At 36.2% G+C, this 24073-nt stretch overlaps 2 protein-coding genes across 2 annotated transcripts in view; one reads left to right on the plus strand and one right to left on the minus strand.

Moving 5' to 3' along the window:
• Nucleotides 1-19048, minus strand: part of CHRM5 (cholinergic receptor muscarinic 5) — a 51141-nt gene extending 32093 nt beyond the window's left edge. The window contains exon 1 of the mRNA XM_076344906.1: nucleotides 18957-19048. The gene's annotated coding sequence lies outside the window, so the exon portion shown is untranslated. The remainder of the gene's footprint in view (nucleotides 1-18956) is intronic.
• AVEN (apoptosis and caspase activation inhibitor) overlaps nucleotides 1-24073 on the plus strand; it is a 104379-nt gene that overhangs the window by 22346 nt on the left and 57960 nt on the right. Inside the window, exon 2 of the mRNA XM_076344908.1 lies at nucleotides 620-800. Within this exon, the coding sequence (XP_076201023.1) occupies nucleotides 620-800 (181 nt within the window). The remainder of the gene's footprint in view (nucleotides 1-619; nucleotides 801-24073) is intronic.

Consider the following 24073-nt stretch of genomic DNA (forward strand, 5'->3'; position numbering starts at 1 on the left):
GTTTGGGCTAGTAGGTTGACTGCCAGCAGTATATTTAATTTTTCCATGTGTATTTCTGTAAAATGGCTTTCATGAAGTAAATTAATTTGATTCATTATTCGATATTACTTGAGTTAAGACCATGTAGTTGGTTATAATGGAAATTCTTACACAGATCACCCTTTCCGGATGTTTTTCTGCAGTATTTGTTATCTTTTTCCTTTTCTGCTCTACAAACATCAGTTCTTTCAGTTAACATCTGTATCACTGCAACACTTGGACAGAGATATTGTGATTAAATTCTTAGTTCTGCTCCCTATCCATTGCTATTAGTTTCAAGAAGGAAGCTGTTCATTATGGGCTTCCAGAATAGGAGGGAAACCTGGAACTTGCATCAGTGTCATTGCTTGACCTCTGTAAGAACCGAAGCTTCACTAGGTGCTTTTAATTATACTATTGATGAATTACATACAGTTCAGGAAGATGGTAGCACCTGATGTAAAATTTTGACAGGGATCCAGGCTGATTTGTCTTTCTGGGGTTTAATTCTGTGGTTGGAGTTTGTATGAATGACTGTTTAAATACAGAACAAAATGCTATTGAGTTGCAATGGCTTAACTGTCTTGTTTAAATGTCACAGGTAGAGGAGGATGATGATACTGAATCACGAGAGGAAGAAGAGAAGGAAGAACTGAAAAGCTATTCAAGAAGAAAGATTTTTTCCAACTGGAGCCGCTATGACGATACAGAAAAAGAGGGGCAGAGTGAACGTGGGGAATCACAGAGAGGAACAGACTTCAGTGTTTTGCTGAGTTCAGCAGGTAAGCATTTTCTACTCTATATATAGTTTGTTTTTTTGTTTTTTTTGAATTTTTTGCATTTTGAAACATTACTACTTTTCTGGCTGTTGTCCTTGATAATGAAACAGGACCCTAGAATACCATTCCTATCTGCCTCAGTAAGTCTGCCATTGATGTATTTAGGAGTGTTCAAAGTCTCCATGGGAGCAGCCTTATAGCATACAGGCTGCACCGAGCCGTGGCAGATGGGGGGTAAAAGAGGGCTGCTGCATTTATAGCCTTCTCATGAAACTATGTATGGGTCTGAGTGTGTGCAGCATCCAGTTACTTTGAGCCTGTTCTTGCTGACAATGAATTTCTTGCTGATCTTGGTCATTGCGTTGCTTTCCAGAAAACAAAAAAGGTTGCTAGTATGACTAAACACAGCAAAGCAGTCAAGCAGCTGCTTGCTGTTGTTTGTTTTGACAAAGATTTGTAATCAACACTGTACAGATGTGTACATGAATAGCAAGTGTTGCTGTCCTTGAAAATAAAGATCAGTTGTTTTCCTCTCTTTAAAGGAGATAATAGGAGGAGGAGGTGGAGGGACAGGCTGTACTAGATCCCATTTTTTTTAGCTATACATGAATAGTATGGGTAGCTGCACAAAAACCAGTTACCTAAAACTATTTTAGAAACTCTTGATGTGCCATTGTGTTGGAATGCCATTCAGTAAAAAGCTGCAAACAATGTATTACGGGTGGGGGGTTTTTTTGAGCAACTTGGAAGCTCTGAAGTTTCTCAAATCTAAATAATTGGAATTTTCTAACTTACCCCTCCACAACTTGGAGGGGTAAGTTAGAAATTATCTATGGTAAAGAAACAAGGAACAGAGCTTGCTTTCTCTGTGTCAGAATCAATTTCTGAAGTTTGTTATTGCATGAACATTGCAGAATTGGGCCTAAATTGCCAGTTTTGGTCGTAGATCATGAGATGTGTATTGACTTCTCTGAATGGTATGTTGCATGGTAAACAGTGTTGGAGTCAAGATGTCTGGTATGGACCTCAGAGCTGGATAGGTAACATAGCCTGGGGAGCAAAGTAGATATCAGAACTCAAAACTTTTTAAATCAAGAGATCTACCCTGAGCTGCATGTTGCCATAGTTCAGCTTTTTAAAACAAACTTTAATATCTCTAACTTTATATTTAGCCTTCAGAATGTCTTTAAAATGTTCTGATGAATAGTACTTTTGAACTGAGGATATAAGGAAATACTATATATTTCTACTAATTTGTATTTTTAGTAAGTTATACTAATAACAGTACAGTTATTACCGACCCATTTGTTTTACTCTGTAGATTCTCCTAATGCCTAAAATTAAAATCTTGTTAGTTAGTATTCTTACTAGTTATTAATTCTAAATCTTTCATTTAAGGAGTGCTTAATTTTATTTTAGGATATATTGTGACTGTTCTTGGCATTAAAATACATTGATAAGAAACAGCAATGAAATAAAGTACTTTCTTTCAGAGGGAGAAAAAAGTACCTTCTAAACAATAATGCAGATTTCTTGGAGTCACATAAAAAAGCAGTGTGTGTCAGGGGGTTTCTTTATATGGTTTCTTTGGCTTATATGCAAAGACTGAGAATGCAGTCATCTTTATTTCTAGTGATCTGAGAAGACGCTTGCATCTCTGCTTTATTTGATAATTTTGACTTCTGTTAATATATTGCTGTTTAGCATTCTGAAGTTGCACAATGGATCCAATTCAGTTGCAACAAGCAGTTAGGGGAGTACTGGAGAGGGAATGGAGTTAAAGTGCCATTTTTCATGAATGCAAAAGCTTATAGAAAGGTCTTGCAATTTACTATTAATACGCAACAATGTAATTAATATGCAAGAATGTAATAAATACAGCCGGTTAAGAATCTATTGGCAAAAGCTCAGATTAAAAACCTGTTCTCCTATGTAACATTTAGGTTCCATAATATTGAAAGCAGGGTCTTAAAGAGAGTACCATCCCTCAAGATACAACTGGGATTTATTCCCAGAAAATATCCTGTTAATTGAATGAGATAGGGTAGAAAAAATAGTTTGGGATAATGTAGTAATAAAGACAGCATTAATGCTAGTAGAGAAACTTAAATGGAGGAATTCCTGACATCCAAGGAATTAAAAGTCCAAGCTTGGTATTAATTTAATATTTTGTAAATGTGCTTCTACATGTAATTTTCTAGTTAAAGTAAACCAAAACATAGCAAAATGAGAAGACTAATATTCTGTGATATGGGTATCGTGTTAATAATTAGTAGGATTGGAGCTTTTAAATCTAGTACATGAACATTACTGTTGCTTGAATTAAGAAAGTAACAGAGTTATGGGTTGTTATACTGTATTTTTATCTGTAGTAGAGGAAAGTGGGATATTTTTTCTGAGAGGGGAGGAAGGGGTTTGCAGATATTTGCAGAGGATGATAAGCCTTTAGGGTATCTTATTTTCTATTTTTCAATAGCTTTTTGAAGACACACACTTTTTTTAGTTTTTTGCCTATACTTCCAGCTTGGCCCTGCCTCAGGCCAATCTCCAGTGCAGCACTGCTTCTGTCTTTTCAATCAAATATTTAGGCCTGACTAGTCTCAGACCGTCTCTGACTGCACTTTGTGTCTCTGCTGTCAGCCTTTGCCAGCCTACTAATTCTTCGCTCTCCCTTGCTTCTGTTGATTTTTCTTATTGTCTATGTTTCTGATTCCTGGTGGTGTGTCTTTTCTCAGTCTTTTGTTGTGAGCCAGCTCCCTCCCACATATATTCACTAAAATCCAGCTCTGTCAGATATATTCTGTCCCTCACTCTATCCAGTTCTGGTGATCCCCAGTTCTGCGTTGTTCTGCCTGGGATTGCTCGTTTGGCTTAATTTTTCTCTTGTCCACTACCACATCTTCTTCTTATATTCCTCTTAGTTTCTTTCCTTGTCTACTCAATCCCAGTTTATTCTTTCAAGCTTCCAGTTCTAGTCCCCACTACAAGCGTGTTTTCTCCACACACTCTGTTGGTATACTCGAAGTCCTACTCAGTTAGCCAACAATATGAAGTGACAGGCCACAGCCTATCAGTACTTAAAGGGGACTTACAAGAAAGATGGAGACAAACGTTTTAGCAGGGCCTGTTGCGATAGGACAGGGGGTAACGGTTTTAAACTGAAAGAAGGTAGATTTAGGCTAGATATAAGGAAGAAATTTTTTACGCTGAGGGTGGTGAAACACTGGAACTGGTTGCCCAGAGAGGTGGTGGATGACCCATCCCTGGAAACATTCAAGGTCAGGTTGGATGGGGCTCTGAGCAACCTGATTTAGTTGAAGATGTCCCTGCTCATTGCAGGGGGGGTTGGACTAGATGACCTTTAGAGGTCCCTTCCAATCCAAACTATTCTATGATGATCAGCATAGATGAGGTTGCAGAAATATGCAAGATGAGACTTTTTGTTCAGTGTTGTACCTAATGCCTGTTAAATGCAGACTTCTCTTACAGTGAAAATCTGGCTCTTTCCTCTAACCTCTGGTTATGAGTAAACTTAATTTAGTTGCCTTGCACGTTGAGATGACATACAGAAGGTCACTGTTTGGTGATTGGTTGTTAAGCTCCAGCAGATCTTGCCAAAAAATACATACAAACTCTGATTTCTAGAAGCTTGTAGCTTGGCTAAATCTGGTCAGATTTTTCACAAAATGAGCAGAGCGTACCTCTCATACAAAAACATTGTCCCGCCTGATTTCAAGTTACTGATTCAGGGTAGGAAAGTGGTTACAGTTTTTCAAAGGAAGAGCTTACAAGGGCTTTTTTCCCAGGTCCTTTTGTGGTAGAAAAATGTTCCAGCCATTCTCTGACTTTTTTTAAAAGGTGGTGGTGAGGGGAGGGTGAGGAACAACTGCCTGAGGCAGACAATTGACATGGAAAATTTCACACTGAATAGTTAAAAAAGCAGCTGAAAATAGTCTTAAGAAAGAACTGCCAGGTGGCTATGATAACAGCTGATGTCACCAGCCTGACAGAGCTTCTTTGTTAGGGTTTATTATGATTGTGTGTAAAGTAGGGTGATAACTTTAGTTTTTAAGTCTGTTTCTTTCCTTTTTTTAGCATTTTATTATTTAGCTTTTTAATGAACCTTGAATATAGCAAAGCAAACTTTTCTGTATTGCTTTTGATGTCTAGCTGATGTAAACTACAAGTCCATTGTGAAGCCTTCAGGGGTATGTCTTGAATCAATTTAGTAAAAATGCTGTTGAAGCGTAAAGAACAAGAGAAGTGGAAGTGATAGGATAACCTTACTTTGCTAGAAGAATCTTGGCGTGTTCGAAGAGCTGTCCTCATTTTTTGACTGATGAGGGTTAAGTGTCCCAAAATAGATTTAAGTCCTTCATTAGGTTTTTGGCTGTGAATAGATGCTTTAGGTTTAAAAATATGCATTTAAAATCTTATTACAGAGCTGATCAAAATGTATCCAGGAACCTGATCACTTTCTTTTAAATGTGGTAGGCATTACCAATACAGCAGCCAAAAGCTGCCAACATACATGCCTCAATAACAGCATGCTGAGTTGCAGGATGTGATGATTATCAAGATGAAAAAATATAATTTTAGACATGAATTTTTTCCTGTTTGTTTTTTTGGCCATGACTGAATAATTCTGATGGCCTTAAAGGGTAAGAAAGAGAAATGCTGTGTAGTTCAAACAGAACTGGCAGAATGCTTTTAGTCTTGTAAGAATACGTATAATTTCTGTAGGTATGTAGCACTTGTATACAATAGAAAATATGGAATAAAAATCAAAAGAGCAGTCACTGGAGCATAAGAGTAGTGAACGGTAAGTATAGGAATTGTGAGGTAGCAGTTATTTTCCGTTCCCTAAAACCCTGTTGTTTTGGTTTTTTAACCTCTTGCTTTTGCGCCTCTCTGTTTAATTGTGATGCATCTATTGCAATATATTGCTGCATTTTTGTCATTTTCATGGTCGATACATACATGAGAATTAGCAGTATACAGAAGACCATTAGGCTATCTTGGAAAAGCTGAACAGATAAACTTGTGGAGCAAGGCTTGTGTTAAAAGTAGGTTTTCCTTCAACTTTTCTATCTTAAGTATATACTGACAGAGATTTGGAGGGAAAAAAAAATGTAGAGTGAAGAGTAAGTGAGTGTTTTCTTATTTTCGATGCTAATTCTGCTCAGTCAAAAAGAATGGCAATGGCAGGGCATGGTTCGGATGCTAAAAAAGAATCCTTTGAGTTTTAAAATTCTAGAGAATAGCTGAAAATCAGTTTTCTTTACAGAACTGCCTAACTCGTTGATTTGGATTATTATATATATATCAGGGGTCCCACTTTCCAGTGGTATTTGATTGCCAACTTCTACTTTTCGTTTTGTATGTCTGTTCTGTGAAACTATTTATGTCTGTATGTCTCCATAGAACTCTTGTGTCTGCATCTCTGTTTCTTGTACCATTGAGATATCTAGACTAATGAAGAATTGTTGTTTATCAGCTCCGAAAACATTATTGCTCTGTGCGAAAAACAGTGAAAAGTATTTTTTAATTCTTTTTTGCAAGTCTTTATGACTGCGTGTGGAACAGATGTGTTTTCAACTAGTGCATCTTATGTGGTCAGAAATTCAACAGATGCAAAACTTCATGTCCTTGCTGTTCACTGGTTGACATAAGCTCTGTGTAGAACACAGAGGTATTGGTTACTTCTTATTACTTATCAACAGTTTTAAGGTATTAGTACCAGGTTACTGGTCTTGAAAGAAGATTACACTGTTGCAACTAAGGATTGGTAATAGGTCACTTGAATATTCCTAGTATATGTGCTCCTGAAATAAACAGTTAAGGGCATGTGCTTTACATGCATCTTTCCTCGTGCTCTCCTTTTTTTGCTACCTCATTCCATAAACATTCTCTGAGCTTCCCTGACATGCTCTCCTCTCCTGTTTCTCCTTCTAGCCCCATTCCAGCACATCAGAACTTTCCTTTCCTTTTTGATGGTGGTGTGGTAGATGCCATTTCCCATCTGTGGAGGCTTTTTATCCAAGCGGTCTTGATTCCACTTGCAAAGGTTTTAGTTGTGACAGTTATGCCCTGGGCGGTCTGCAACTTTGGACTTGTTGATAGACCTGAGAGATACTGCTGTTTTATATACCTGTAGGTATCCGAAATCAACAAAAAGGCAGCCTCTCTCCCTCTCTCCTCCCTAGCCAAAGTAACTTTCCCAAAAAACCAGAAAAAAACCCTTCCACAATAAAGATTTGCAGTAAAATCACAGGACTTGGCATCGGTGGAAGCTGGTTCTCCATCTGCTCAGAGCTTCCTCCCGAAATGTTCCTAACATTACAGAAATTCATCTTTTTTGTTCTAATCAGACAAGCTGTCCTTTTTTTTTTTGTCTGAACTAAAAATAGGAAGTACCAGATTTTAAGTATTAATTACATTTTCTTGACAAATGTATTTTCCTGTAGTAGGTAATCTGTGCTTATTATATATACTTTCATATCTGTGCCTTTTTTCCTCCTAAGTTTTATTTAAAATGTAACCAAAACTGTATGATTGAAGTATAGAAGTATAATGTGATTCCATGACTTGAATGCATACAAATGTAGGATAACATTTCTTATTTTCATTTTAACGTTCTGATATCTTAGAACTATGTGACCATATATGTGTCAGTGATAGAACTGCAAAGCTAATGGTAAGTAATAAAAGAAAAATCTGAAAGGTTTCAGTGTTTTAGAAAGATTTGTATGTTTTATCATTTAGAATTGAATAGAGTAAGATTCACAGGCTAAAGGGGTTAAATTTTGTTTCCATTAAAATCAGTATGGTATGCTTTTTCCCATGCTTTTAATTTTTTCACACCTTGATTGCACTCATTTATTTGTTAAGTTCCAGATTTCTGGATTTAAAAAGTTTTCTGACTAACATCCTTCTCTAATCTTGGGCCTTAATCTTTTGCTGCTACTATATATTGATGGTATTTCTGCTGAATTGTGTTTAAGTATGTTTTGGTTATGAAATCACAAATCAGTAAGTTTAAATGTGGAGCAATTTGTCCTTATTTCTGTCTTGCTGTTGTGATGTCCGCTACTTGAATTTGTAGGCTTGAGAGCTAGATAAAAATGTCTACTCACCCGATTCACTGTTTCTCTTGTTTAATCATGTCCTTTGTTTTTATAATATCCCTAAAACCAGTTCTGTCTGACTAGGCCTCATGTTGGTCATCATGGTTTCTGCCACATCAGCATCTCTGACTTTCCTGCCAGTGAAATCCCCTAACCAGAAATGAATTACTCTGACTCTTGTACTCAGACAGTACATTTAGTATTCCAGTCTTCATTTTCAAAATTCAGTATGTTATTGCCACTACATTCCTGTTCCCTTTCTCCTTTTTTCACTTCTTTTCACTTATTTTCTGCCTTCCCCTTCTTTTGAATTTTCCTTTTACTCCATGAACTTTGTGATTTTCCTTGTTGCCATATATTACTTTTGATTGATTTTAATATTTTCTTTCAGATTCCTTTTTACACTTCTGATTCTGAACCACTGTTAAATCACCTGAATTAGTCTGTAAGCTTTTTAGAGCAGGGTCCTGAGCTGCTGTTAAATCACCTGAGTTAGACTATAAGCTTTTGAGCAGGGACTTTCTTTTGCTTGCCCATAAAGTATTGGTTCTTTTCCAATAATGATGTTAGTACATATTAGTTCTATGGTAATATTAAAAGATGTTGATTGATTTGGAGGAGCTGTGTTTGTTTTAATTGTAATACTTTTGTTCCATCTCTCAGCAGCCTACATTAGAGAAAGAAATAAAAAATAGAAATAGAAATGTTACAAAATTCTATAAACCCAGAATTTTTTGTTTATGGAGTGCTCCAGAGCAGTGTTGTGATCAGACTGCATGTGAACCACCATCAGAAGAGACTGACAGACCTATTCTTCTAGCAAGATTCTCAGAAATTTGTTTGCAGGGAGCAGTGCTGTTTCTAAACATTGGTTTTGAAGTGAAAGAAGGGCTGTGAAGTAGGCAGTGCTCTAAAGGACACAGTGCCTATTTCTTCCTTAATTTCAGTTGCAGGTCCTCTTTTCTTCTTATCACATTTGTGGTCCTGAAATTGCTCCTCACATTTGCTACTGATGGCTTGGGCTCTCCTAGTCCTTCTCTTCTTCTTTTAAAGCTTTCTGAGAGTCACACCTATTCATTTTGCCATTGTTCTTTCCCTGATCTCATCCTGTTGCTCAAGAGTTCCCAGTTCCTATATGCAACTTCTAGTCTATGCTTTCTCTTGATCCTTCCCCTGCCTCATTTTTGTACCTGTCCAAATCAAATGTTGGCTCCTCATCTGTTTTGTGTTCTCTTGCTTATTGTTCACTCTCAGCTCTCCAGGGAGTGGCATCTTTGGCATTTCTGGCTGTTGTATAGGAAGATGGCTCTTCTGAGCACTTAAAAGATTTGGTTTTTTTCCCAGAGGGCTTATTTTTTGTCTAGATTTGGGTAATTTTCTTGAAGAATGTCAAAGGCATATTGAGCCTTGCCAAAGTCTTTGTTTCAAGGCAGGAGTTGTATTAACTGTCTGTTCCACCCTCGAGGGAACTCTTCTGTCCTGTTGTTGTTCTTTCTTGCAAACCAAACCCTCTGCATGTGTAAAATTGTGAACTAGAAACTCTTTTAATAAAAAGCATGTTTGAGGGACAGAACAGGGTGCGAGTGGGGAGGAATTATGTTTTCTTTGGTTCTGACTCATTTTCAACCTTTTCTGGAATGTGAATCAGATGACCTTCCTTTGACAGTACACACTCATCATCTCAGTTTATAAAGCGTGGTATTTCTGAATCTGCTGCAGATAATTTGGATTGTGAAACTGATCATACTCTCTATTTCTTTTTAAGCTCTTGATTGAAAACAGCCTGTGATAATGTGGTATTTTCTTCTTCATATGTGTGTGTGCTTCAACATGCAGAAATGTGTCACTGAAAAGTGTGTATCAGCTAGCTACAAAATGTAAGGGGGCAAGGTGGCAGAACTAATTCAAGATGGGAGTGCTTTAATAGGATGATATAATTCTACTGATTTTTTGTGTCATAAAGGCTAGAGGCCTTTATAGCAACGAAATTTTCATTCAAGACACTTGGTTAACTTTCTGCTGGCAAAATGCTGGCAGAATGGAGGTATTGGAAAGCTAAGTATTTTAAATTGACAGTTCAGTGGTAATAGGAGGTAAACTGGGTTAGATTTTTCTGAGTAAATAAAGTGCTAGGGGTGCAAGAGTAATAGTCCTGGAGAGATAGTCTATACAATTTGTACTCTTTCCGGAAAAGATGCCCTGTTCATAGTCTTTATCGTCACCTTTCTGATGCCCAAGGAAGCGTACCAAAGTGGTTATAATGGAAAACGGCACTTTTGCCCGGGCTTCTTTACTGATGGAGTCTTGTTAGAGTTATTTTTTTCCTCTAGGTGTACTTTATGTTTCTGAAGTTGTTAGAAGATAGTTCAGTGCGACAGATGACAAATGTTGATTGGCTTTTATAACATAATATTTGCTTTGGGCTAACCCACTTCTTGCCTGAAATCCTTAGACACAGAGGTAAGAGTGTCACTAGCAAGACAGAAGTTATGCTTAACTGAAGAGGCAAACAGCTTTCAAAGGCAAAGAACATTCAGAAAAGATGTTTGAATTTCTCATATAGATATATTTCTTAATGCGTGTTGTTATCTTATCTGACTGATTGGAAGACAGAGTCGTTCTGAAAGCCAGTAACTACCTCTCAGCTGACTATCTTGCTGCCTGCACAGGGCTTTGTCACAATGTGTCTATGGGCCCAAGGGTGGGGGGGAAGCAATTAGTTTGAAAAAGACTGACTGGGAATACTTCTGTGTAAGTGGAGAAACTGACTTTTACCCCAAGTAACAAAATACTTTCATTTGCCCCAAAATGGGCTGGCTAACACTGCTTGTTCCAGCTGCAAAAAGTGGACTTGTATTGGCTTCCCCTGCTCCCACACATTAAATACCAGAGAAAAAAAAATCTGTGGCTGTTACCAGTCACATTTGTGAATTGGCTTCATCTGATGATGTTTTTCATCTCTAAGTAATTGTATATGTAATTATTAATTGCTTTAGTCGTCATGTCAGTCACTACTAAAACATGAATTCTGATGAAAGCATCTATAATTTATTTTGGATTTTCTCTTTGTTTTGTACATCCTTAGAAGGAACCTAGTGGACGTCTATGTGTTTTTTTCTTGCATGTCTCTGCTTCTTTTGCTTTTATGGAGTATTTGGTTTTGTTGTTCTGTTTGTTATGCGCTGTGGAGTTCTTATCAATAAAAATGTAATGAGTTTGAAGTTGCTTTATATTTTGCTTCTGCTTTTTATAATACATTAAGATCACCTCCCCTCTTCTGAAGAAATGAGTTTGAAAGACACTTCAGTGATATTATGGATTTGGCCCATCGCCAGATATGGATTGAGTTGCTTGATTTGACTGCATGAATGGTGCAGAAGAGTTGGCAGGAACATGAAATGGAACAGCTGGTGAGAAGGGAAAGATCTTGGGGAATTGGGGAAATACTAGGATTGGTATTGATAGTAGTAAGGGAAGAAGCAAGAGCTCCTTTTTCGGTGGTAGCATGCATGTGTATTGGATTAAATTGGATTAAATCCAGATGCCTACTTCTGATTTATCTTAATATACATTTGCAGTTAGAATATTGACAGCAAGTAAAATTTCTAATGCAAATAAGAGACTATGGTCTCTCTTGCTTTAAATTTTCTATTCTGTAACTCCACATGAGTCTGTCTGCCCCTTCTTTTACCTTTTTTCTGTTGTTCATTTCATAATGCCTTATTAAGTGTTCGCTTAGTCTTATTTTTATATATCCTCTTTCTATCCCACAGACACCTTTATTTCTCCGAGTTGTATTTGAATATGAAAAAAGAGGAGGAGGGAGAGAAAGGAGGAGTAGAAATCTCTGAGAAGAGCAATCTAGTCACTTAGAGGAAAATTGCCTACAAGTATGAGATGACTAAATTAACTTGTAGAAATGTAATCTGAAAGCATCAGATCTCATACCTATAACTTACAAGCACACTTTAGCTTGTCAAAGAAAATTGATCTTTATAAATATCTCTGTGTAAAGTAACATCTAACTAGAGACAAAGCATTTTAAAGTCTCTGAAGTGTTTGATTTGGTCATGTTATCTTTGTGTTTACAAAAAATAAATTAAAAAACCAAAAACCAACAACAAAACAAAAACCCCTCTAGTGATTATTTGTGTTTAGTGCCTGTACTTCAAAATAGTTTATCTGTATCTGTTTATCTGAACTTTAACAATTTTCTTTTGGCCGTTCATTTATTAATAGTAGAGTCCTATAATAGTTCTTGGGGGTTGTCCTTTTGCAAATTTTTCTACTTTAAAGTATTGTAACGTACTACCTTTTTCTACTGCTGCAGTGATTATAGGAAACTGAGAAAGTGAACAATGGAACCCCTTTGGGAAGCAAAATTGGAGTATGAATTAAAGACCTGTATTTACAAACTTGCTCGGTAGAGGGAAAGAGTATTTATGCTCTAAATTTTAGCATGAATAAAAAAAACCTGGAGGACATTTTTTAATTTAAAAAAGCTGCAGAGAGAGATGTAATAATTTTTACCTCACAATTGCAAATGCTTTACCGTGGTGACAGATGCTATAGACAATGTTTTTTTCTAAGTATCTAGAATAAAATAATCTGAGCTATATTCCTGAAGTCTCTCAATCTCCCAGACTTGTTGTAAATTGAAATTATTGTGTTCAAAAAAGACTAGTGAAATAAGCTTGTTCTGTTACAAAAATAACTCACTGAGCAAGCTATACTATATGATAAAAAGCTGCTGTAATGCAGTTTTGAAAACTGAGGCATTGAACAACTACGCTGAAAATGTAATTTCATGTGACTAGAATTCATTTAATCATGAAAGGAAAGCACAGTAGATTAATCCAGGGAGAATATAATACGGACAAGGTATATTTTGGTGACACTGATTGTATACACCTACGGTATCAGTCAGGAAGAGATGACGTCCACATAATGGCATTAGGGATGATTTATCTAATTTACATTACAATAGGTAAAAGAATTATTGAACAGCCTATTAAGGAGAGTATGTATAGGTGTTTAAAAAATGACTCTTTCTGGGGTCTGTTTTTCTGTATCTGTGTTCTGACAGCTTGGCACTGCTAAACTTAGAAACGGTTCCATTTCCTCCTCTCCTTGCAACACATTTTAAAACATATATAATTTTAATAGTTAGGTGACACAATATTTGCCATTATTTGCTTTTAGACATTGGAGGTAAAGTACTACCAACAAACATCTTTGAATTACAGTTCCTTCTTTTTTTAACTTGCAAAACGTGTGAAAAAACAAACACAATAAAAAAATCAGTTTCAGTAAGGTTTGGAGCATATTTGAGGAAGTGAAACTTGCTGTTGTTTCTTTCCCTAACTCAATCCCTTACTGACTTGAAGAACAGCGGAACAGGTTCTCTCTAGTAAGTAATTGTACATGGAAGGCTAACCCCAGCATAGCCAGGCCAGTAAAATTCATAGATTACAAAGCCAGAGAAACCATTTGTGATCAGGTGAACTTTTCTGGATAACATGAGCAGTCATAACAAAGGAAGTTATGAACTAGTTATTGGTTGAATTAGGGCATGTCTCTTAGTATAGCTACTGTCAAAAACTATTGTCAGTCTTGATTTAAACAATTTCAGTGACAGAGAATCCCCCAGAGCTCTTGGAAGGTTATCCCACTGGGCTCTTGGATTGGTCTGATGTGCTGTTACCTTCACTGTTAAAAGCGTGCATCTTAATTCCCCTCTAATTCTGTATAGCCTGAGGACTGCAGAGAGTTGCAGGAAAAAAACCACACAAATGACAGGTTAAACTCAGTGCAGATGAAGATTAAGTGATGTACATGGTGTGTGTGTGTGTGGGGAACAGTCCCCTATCACATTTAGAGACATCTGAGGTGATTGTTACTAATCACTAGTTGAAAGCAAATGAACCCTAGAAATTAGGAAAAGAACAGAGAACAAATCAGAAAACACATCATGGTGTCACTATATGAATCAGTGACACAGGCATATCGTGTAACTCTTTCTGATTCGGATCCCAGAGGCTCCACAAGGAAACAGTAGTACTGAAAAGGTACAGTAAAGGGCAGCAGTACAACTAACAGTATGGAAGAATTTACATATGAGGCATGGCTGAGGATGGTATGAGTAGAGTAGAATAGAGGTCTTCAGCCTGAAAGACTGATGACTGAGAATGGTATGGTGTAGCTGTCTGTAAAATCATGGAGGGATGGATATAGTGAATAAGAAATTATTATTGCCTCTTCTAGTGTAAGAAGTAGGGAGTATTGAATGAAGCTGGCTGGCAGCAAATTCAAAACAAAGAAAGAAGGGTATTTTTTGATGTAACTCATAATTAAATATGGAAGTTTGTCACAGGATCTTGTGGAAGCTTAAATTTTGTGCAGGTTCAAAAAACAACTGGAAAAATACTTTGAAGGTTATCTTATAAATAAGACATCATCTCTGGCTCAAGAAATCCCTGAACTACAAATAGCTAGAGGCTGGCAGAATATTTCTGAGGAAGTGTCCTTGTGTGTGTACACTGTTCTCAGGCTTCCCTAGACTTATGCTGTTGGGCACTGCTGTGCAGAATTTGGGGCTACATGGAGCCTCTGATTTGGTCTGGTGTGACCTTTCCCAAGCAATGTGCTTCTTTCTTCCCTGTTTGTAATCTGCAGAATCGATAAATTAATATTTAAAGTTTGAGATGGTGTCAGTTCAAAACTGTTGGAAGATATTGAGGTCCTGTAAAGGATTAACTTTTCTGTAACTTTAATATTTTCAACAAGCTTGCTGACTTCACCACTGTTTGATATGTAAGTATATAGTTGGGGGTGGCAAGTTGAATTCCTTGTAAAGCATCAGTACTGCTCAACAGGGCAGACTATACAAATGGGTGTTTTTAATGTCTCATAATTGCAGGAATATTGAAGAAGACCAAAGAATGTCTGTCTTGAATACTGAAAAAATGCTATTGAATGGAATGAGTTAGGTAAATGTAGGCCCATGTGCTTGACATCAGTCCTGGAAAAAAGGAATGGAAAAGCTGATACAGGATTTGGTTAATTAAGATTTAAAGTGTGGAGGCAGGCCTTGCTGGACCTAAAAGTTGGTCAAGGACCAGCAGCATCACAAGCAAAAGAGAGGGATGAGCTGAACAGATCTAAGTTGAGGCTGTAGGGCTGCAGGTTTTGAGTTACCAGGAGCACACAGTTACATCTGCTGTAACAAAGCTTCCTTCTATGCAGATGCTGCTTTGCCATATCAGGCCCCTTCACAAAGCAGTTTATATCTGCCATAAATGCATATAAGCCCTCATGCTTTTGTTTTAAGTCAGAGTTCTTATTGATAAAGAGCTGAACATCTGTCGCTGTGCATTCTCTCCTGTAGCTATAAACTGGTTTTGCCTGACCTGGCTCTGCCTGTTTTTTCCACGGCAAAAGGATATGAATATAAGTAATACTGGTCAATTTGGCTTTCTGGAAGATGTCTGTTTACATGTGGTTGGAAATACTGCATAATATTACCTGCATGTATTTACAATGCAAATAAATGGTCCTGAAGTGTTTTAGTGCCTTTTTTCTCATTACAGTAACTCTCAGAGGTGGGGGATTATTTAATGAAGGGGCTTGAGAGAGATGCAAATGGCCATGGTGAATTTAGTGTTCATCTGTAATTCAAGGTGAAATGGACATATTGGACCAGTGATTTAACTACAGGAGCAGAAGTTCTGGATTTCACTCCTTGCTTTCTATTAGGTTATGTAAGTTGTATCTCTTAACAAAAAGATGGAAGTGTAAAAGTATCTCATGTTTTACCTGCAATATAATAGCCTTGAGTAGACATGGAAGTGAATGCAGAAGATAGGCCAACAGTTTAGGAATCTGTGTACCTACAAGTCTGTGCTGCTACTTGTTGATTTCTTTTAGCTGATAACTGCCCAGAAGGGGCAGTTTGCACTTTTGGTCTGTATATCATTCGCATCATTTCTAAAAGGCTCATTAAACCACGCTACGCCACTTTAATGTTTGCAACCTGCTGAATTAGTTGGGAAGACGGTCCTATTTGGATGTACCATGCGTGCTGTTTTGCTGAGCAGATGTACTCTCTTTAGGCAATTGACTGTAGTTATTTTGTGATGTGGTTTACTCATTTCACGTAGATGAGCAACATAATACAGAGAGGAAATGAAAAGATATCCTTGTCAGATGCTTAGTGATCCTTGAAGAACTGATTATGATAAAGGTGGAAAATAAATATCAACTCACTGCTTTCAGGTGAGGTGATTTTACATAATTACACATTTTGGAAAACATTCTGTGATATATTTATTTCTGGTTGCACAGAGATTTAGGCTTTGGAACTTGATAATGAACTGTTCACTTATGTTAATGCATCTGAATTCTTTGAAGATAAGTGAGAGGAATAATGCACTTAAAAATGACATTTATCTTGATGACTTAAATTAAAAATTATTAATGAATGCATCTGAAAAAAAATAAAGATCTACTTTTTCTCTGTAAAATATTACATAGATGTATCCAGTCTTTTAAAAAAATATTAGTTATATCCAATTCTTCCTACAAGCAAGCTTTCCACTTGTTCTTAGTCCTCTCATTTTCAACAGAGCGCTTAAAAAGTCTTAACTGCAACTCTCAGTTTAGAATTTTCTGAAACACTAAGTTTTGAGTAAGCTTTTTGAGAGCTTCATTGAATAATAACGTGATTTTTCTGAAATAGGCATGTTGGCTACCTGTTATGTTTGGGGTTTTGGGTGGGTCTTTTGTTTGTTTTTTAAGCCACAGTAAACAATACCGTTTACAAAAGAGGAAGCAAATAAACTCGCACACAATGTCTAAGGTAAGAAAACTTTTCGAGTGGAAGAGCAGTAACTGGAGAATCAAAACTTGAATTACAATTCTTATTTTTCTCTCTTTTACTTCCAACTCTGAACCAGGTTCAACAGATACAAAACTGTCTTCTGAAATCAGCTGACAAAAGCTGTATTACATCTGCTGCTTGTTACAAGTGTTACCGAGTTATAGTAGGCTTTGACGATTCAAGTTATGGAAATCTTGAACTGGTGCCATTGAAACTTATAGCCATATTGTTTTGTTTTGTATTGTACAGAACCTACTTCTTAACTGATGTTTTTTTCCTGGTATGTTAGATGAGAGAAAAAGTATCGGTGTGTGTTGTACAGGAGCAGTGAGGAGGCAGGAAGAATTCTTACTGGATCGATGTAATGTGTGAAGCGAGGCATAGGAAAAAAAGATTGAGATGTTTGATCGAGCAGTTGGAGCTACTTATAAAAGAAAAGGACAGAAATTGGGGAAATGTAGAGAGTGCTGGAACCTGTCAGCAACAAAATAGCTGAGTGATAGGTGCTCTAGCAAAAATTCCCATCAAGTTCTCATCAAATATAGCAAGTGGAAAAGGGTTAGAATAATGGAAACTTCTTTGCCTGTATTAAGCAGAAGACTTAAGCATGGATGTTTAGAGAACATGAAACGTGTGTGTGTCCCCCATCATGGCAGTCAAGAGTGGGATCTTGTAGGAGAAATTTCAAATACATAAAGTATTCTACAGTAATATGCATGAGATGACCCCTCTCCTGCAGAAGTTGTTTCACATACCTTTCCTGGTAGCAATTCCATTATTTTGGGATATGTTGTTGCCTCTTGATATGAAACAAGGCTCAGCATAGCATCAACTTCTGGTTTTTAGTCTCATGGTATTCTACCAGTCTTTGGCAAGTAAGTTTAGTCTTCTAGCACTTGGTATAACTCATAAACCCTTTGTGCATAAGTGAAGGGTTCAAAAGAAGAGTTTGTGAATGGCAAATTAGTCTGTCTTTAGCAAGCATCAGGCAAGAGAGATTATTTTAGTAAGTTAGCAAAACATAAAAAGAAAAAACAGGAAAAGGATTGATGGATGCATTAAATAAGACGTGCTCAATAGAAATGAGGAAAGTGATACAGAGAGAAGTAGAGGAAAGAGATTTAAAACAATGCTGGAAAAATAAATATTACGTTTTAGTAAATAAATGGTGCAAACCCAGTAAAAGACAGTAGGAGCAAAGATGTAGGTTTTCAAAGCTAAGAATACATACAAAATTGACCAATGTGATAGTATAAAATGGTGTGTTAAGTGGTATGTGACTATTTATGCTTTTTCAGTTTCAAGGGGTTTGGGTTTTTTTGTGTGTGTGAGCACAGGTACCTTTCTCCATTACTTGTAAGTGTAGTTTTTTGACTAACAGATACTGTGTTTATTTTTCAAGTCCTATTAGATGTTAGAATCTCATTCTAAAATGTTTTGCATATTATTTCCATGTAGAATTCATGTGTATGTGGCTTATGTAGTGGATGCTCCAAATGAGTGAAATAACTTAGGTGACCTGCACCTTCTTTTTTATAGTTTTACTGGGACACTGATGTCCAGTCTTCTTATTGAACCTCTGTACACAGTACCTTGGGGTGTATTAACATGGTGCTGTTTCCTTACTGTGCTGTAGTTTACCCTTCATAAATAATTAATCAACACTTCTAGCTTTATTTAATATCCTTTTATATAAACAAAGATTCATTATGCTATAATAAAAGATATCCTCTTACATTTACTGCTGGGGTGCAAAATGCTGTTTGCTTTGCCAGATTAAATAGATAATGAAGTACAGTAAATGTTTTTTGGTAATATTAACAGAAGCATGACTTTTTATCAATTTCTTTTTTCTTAAACAGCCATGCATGGAAATATATATTAAAATATTTTGAAGGATTTAAATCTTAGCAAATATTTCACTCTAGTATAAGTCAAGAGAGAAAGCATTAATAGTTTTCCTTTGAATAACCTTAATATCAAAAGAGAGCTGTTATTTGAGCAGTACAGGAAATCTAAGAACATCAAATATTTGTCATAGAAGGATTTAAACTTCAGTATAAAGAAATTTAAATTCATTGAGTTATTGTCCATACATTAAAGTATATATTGATGTGATAAACAATTAAAGCAGTATATGAAATAAAAACTTACCTAGGAGGTACTTGATTGAAGCTTTATCTGTGCTCTGTCAGAATATACTGAGACTCACTCAGCAGATAGGAAGCTTTTTTCTATTTGAAATGCATTGTGCTCTCTCATCTTGCAATTTCTTTTTCCACAGCGTCTTGTTGTTCACTGCTGCTTCGTCTTGTGGTATTGGTTGTTTCCAGTTTATTTCCAGGTATCTCCAATATCTGACTTCTTCCACATTCAGCATTTTTGTTTATTCTGCCCTAATCAGGTAACAGAAAAGAACCTGTGAACTTTGCATCTCCCCACCCCCCTCAAAAAAAAGGCAAAAAAAAAAAAAAGGCATATGCACTGACCCCAGTTAACTCAAGTATTCAGCACCCATTTAAAAAAATCATTTAAAGATTTAGTATCCAGTAAATTCCATCTGTTTTCTGTAGCTGTTCCAACACTGAAAAGTTATTTCCCTACACATTTTGGTAGCCTCCATGTGTTAGATTTTTGTAGGAAATATGCAGGATCAGTAGACATCAGGTCTTAACTTTTAACCCATGCAACATTATTCTGTGAAGGATGATGAAGGTCTGCCTCTCTCAGCTCCTTATGCTTCTGTCAGACACAGATGTGAAATGCTGCTTTAGAACAGAAGGGAAAAAAAATCCCAAAGGGTGTAGTGTTTTGTCATCTCTCAGGACAGTGAGCATGCATGGCATCAATGAGTAACAGATATGAGCTATTCAAACCAGTCACTGAACTGACAGGATGACGCTTTCATACATAATAGACCCATTAATTATTTCTTCTGATGGACAGCAGTGTCTACTAGAAGAAAAAAGCAGCAGATGATAATACTAGGTTTGATAGGTGCTCTGTGTTTGAACAGCTTGTCATCAAGAAACGAATCCAGGAAAAAACTGCTGTTTTGGGATATAATCAGGTAAAACGGACCAGAGTTGTTTTGACATGGTAGATGTCATGTATAGGGTTAAAAACTCCATTCAGGTTAAGGTTTATTCATAGCTAGCTTTTTATCAAAAAGGCGTTCCAAAAGATTTGCTTTAGAAATCATTGTTTATGTTTTGCTTCATGTAGCCTTTCATTTGTGGAACCTGGCTGTAGTCTTGTGGTTTTTCATTTATAACTTAATGTGCAGATTAAGCCTACTCATTCCTGTGGGGTTTGTGTGTCTCCCCCCCCCCCCCCCGCCCCCACAAAAAGAAACCTTAATGTATTAAAAAAATGTTTTTCAAAGGACCCTGTGTATGAAGATGATGTTCAAACTCATTACACACTTTGTATCAAACAAAGGCTTTCTGACTCACAAATCCATTTCTGATTAATTTAGAAATTTAAATTGTCTGATTTAATGTTAATTAAATGCTCTCTTGAGGTTAATATGTAGGAAATAATATATATTGAAAAACTCACTTTAATGTAACATAAGCCTTTCATAAATCTGTCCTAAAATATGATGGGTAAAATCTTCATTCACTGTACTGATGTTGTCAGGGGCAACGTATGCTGATTGTGGGGAAAATAATGCAACATTTGGAACTTTTCCTTAGAATATAGTTTCATTTTGTTCACCATGGAACCTTATTTACTGTAACTTTTCTTTTTAATTTATTGACAAGAAAATGTTTACAATCAATTTATTTCTTTTTTTGCCTTCTGTACGTTGAAGGTGAAGAAGAGATAAAATGATGAGAGAAAGAAAATAGACTATTTACTTTAGAACTGGGGTGAAACGTGAACCACACCAAAAAGATGGTGGAAGAAGGGGCTACTTCTACAGGTTTGTACTTGTTTACTATAAGTATGAAGAACCTCTCTCATAATTTGCCCTAGTCTTGTTTCCTTGAAACAGCAAAGTTATCTTCATCTTCCTTGTTATGAAACAATGGAGAGCATCTGGATAATGCTTTTTTGGTTTATCCAGTCAATAATGATGAGCACAGTTATGCCCTTATATCACATCAAATAACTTTTGGAATACCTTTGGCCTCTAGCTTGCATCCTATCTAGCTCCAGACCAAATCCAAGCTTAGTAGCATACGATGGCTGTAACTTTAAATCTAAGTTGTCAGTCTTGTCTCTTTAGATAAGGAGTTGAGTTGCCAAGGATACAATGGGTACATGATGTAAAGTCCATGCTGAAAGTACTGGGATGAGGCATACTTTCTGAAATAATATTAACACTTTCTGTGTCATGATTCCTGTCCTCAAGCATACAATGCATATCTGGAGTTGGTAGCCTAACCTGAACTGAAAGTGTCCTAAATTTATTAGGATATTTCATAAAGGATATTTCATTTCTTATGAAACCCTTACAAGTAATTGGAATCTGACAAGGCACAATCTTTGTATGTGTAGCAATAAGATAACTTTATACAGTTTGTATTCTTAGATAATCTTTCAGGAGACAAAGAACAAACACTAGTCCCAGTCTGCTTCCCCTTTGCAAATCCCAAACAGGGCACTCAAATATCTACTCTGTGATTATCCCTAAAAGAAGTCCTGGAGCACAAAATAATTGAGCCTTTTTTTATATACACATGTGTGTGAGCGCGCACATACATATATATGTATAAAAACCACTTTTTCCTTCTTCAGAACTAGGTAAACTGAGCTATTTGTATGTTAGTATCAAAAGTATTCTGCTGTCTCAACCCTGGAGATGAGGATAAACTTGGATAAAGCAGCATGTTAAAGTTTAGGGGATGACAGTGATCCTGACATCTTGGTGTGCAATCTGAGTTTAAGATAAGGAGATGATTGGTGTTAAGAATTCAAACTCTGAAGATGAAGCTGGTTAAAATTTTCAACCTTGGATATAGCACAAAGAAGAGGAATTGTATTTTTAGCATGGTGTCCTGAAAATCTTTTCTGTTTGGTCAAGCTACAACAGGAATAAACTATATATATAAGCTGCATTACTAAAGGGGATAAATAACATCTCCAGCGGAGAATGTTGTTTGTATGTCTGAAGAAGCAAAAGCTTCAAGCATGCACAGCTATAAACTCTGTAGGGCCTATAGTCTGTCTTGTGACTGGATGTCTACTATGTGACAGTCAGCGCTGTAGTATGTGATTAATTCTTGCAGAGTTTGGTTATCTTGCACTCACAGAATGGTGTGATGAGGGATTCCATGTCTGTAAATAACGTCAGTTGACATGAAGTTCTCATATTTCTAAACCAGGAGTAAGGAATCACAGGGAACTGGCTACACCCCTCTGCTTCATTTCATTTGGTTCACAGACATGTTGTTTTTTGCATTACTTTCTGATAATAGAAAAGTTAATTTGTAGTGAGGAAAAAGTCCTGTACTTCTTGGACAGACTTCTGTTTCAGTTACCTCTGTTTTTTGAGTGGTTTTATGCATGTACACGTTATAGTCAAAAACCTCAGAATAACTACTGTGAAGCTTTGGTTAACAGTGTATTGAAACACTGCACCTGAAAATCAGATCTAGGGTGAATAATGCACTTACCTGTTTTAAGAGGATTGCTTTTTAAAAGTTGCATAAGAAGTGAGCACAGAAATCGGCTTTTTTAAAAAATGTTTTACATTTTAAGTGCGTGAGCATTTGAGGTGAAAGCTCACTGAAATTTCATTGCAATCTCAGTAAGACTTGATATTTACAGCATCAAAGCTGATAGCTTTGCAAATAGTATTAAACCATGTACTACTGTCTGTGTTAGTCCATTCATGTTTAATAATTATGGATTCTTCAAGTCTAAAAGGCCAAGTGTTATTCCTACTCTATGAAAGTAATTTGTCAAATATATTGGGAAAAACATTTTTCTAATAAAACTGAGTGATCAATAAAGCCATATCTCAATGAAATGTTTTCACAAATTATAAATGTCTGTGGTAACCACTAATGTTAGTACTGCAAATAAATCTGAAAAAAATTAAAAGAAGACATAGTGTTAGAGAACACTTCTAAGCATTTTCCTTTTTGAGAATTTTATCAAGTATTTATCTTTTATCTAACAAACAGCTGTGCACATGGAAATCCCATTTTAACCTTTTTTCTGAATGTTGTCATTCAGCTTTAATAGATCTGTATGATTACCTGTTTCAAGCAAGATGATAAATGTAGTAGTTGCTTTTCAGAGAAAAGCAGTGTATTTATCAGAATTTTTAAATTGCTGAAGAGCTAATGTTCTGAAGAAAATGTCATTGTTATTGCCGCTTCTTTTGTTGCCTGCAAGTAGTTCTTGCTTTTGTGAACAAAATTATTTTCCTACTTACTCTTCAGCCTTATTCTTTTTTCACTTTTTTTTTGGGGGGGGGGGGGGGGGGGGGGGGGGGCTTGTTGTGACCTCATGTCAATAATTGTTTGTTATTGCAGATTAAATAGTTCTGTTTTGTTAGTGGAATATGTGATTATATTCCAGCTAAATGAAATTCATCTGCAAAACTGTAATGTTCAGTGATCAATATAGAATACATTGTATGTTTCTTTAAAAAAAAGTCTATATAAATGAAAACAGTCTTCAAAGTTTCAAAATTTTGCAATCAATCAGATGATTAACACTAAGTAATTTTTGACTTAAAACCGTGACAACCTGAATCTTAAAATTATTTTGAATTTAACCGGAATATCTGCTAGCTCTCAGTGAAAATAGATACTTTCACATTTCTTAAAATGAGACTATTCCTCATAAAATGGGTCTTCCCAGTAGTCTGAAAACTGATTTAGAACAACAAACTCAAAAGAGAAATGGATTGAGATATCTTGGAGAAAAAGGAGTTTTTGTTACCTAGGAAATGAGTGAGTGTAAGTACTTAGCACAACTCTTACCATGTCAGACATCTGAGGGCTTTTGTGTTTCCTAGATTTTAGTTATGGCGGTCAAGTTTAGACTTGAGACAATGTGACTTTAATATGAAATCCTTTGAGAAGAAAGACAAATAATTTGTTTTCCAGTTTTCTAGTGGAGGTGTTGCTGGTAGATGTATTTGGACAGAATGCTTTAATAAAAATGTATAATAATGATGATTTAACATTATTTCTAGGACTGTTGGTTGCTACTAACCTTTTGTTGGAAACTTTATTCAGTGAAATTTTACTAGAATAATACTTGCAATTAAATTATAAAATGTTTTTTGAGAAAGGTAACTAGCATGC

Source organism: Aptenodytes patagonicus, chromosome 7, assembly GCF_965638725.1.
Source record: "Aptenodytes patagonicus chromosome 7, bAptPat1.pri.cur, whole genome shotgun sequence".
NCBI lineage: Eukaryota > Metazoa > Chordata > Aves > Sphenisciformes > Spheniscidae > Aptenodytes > Aptenodytes patagonicus.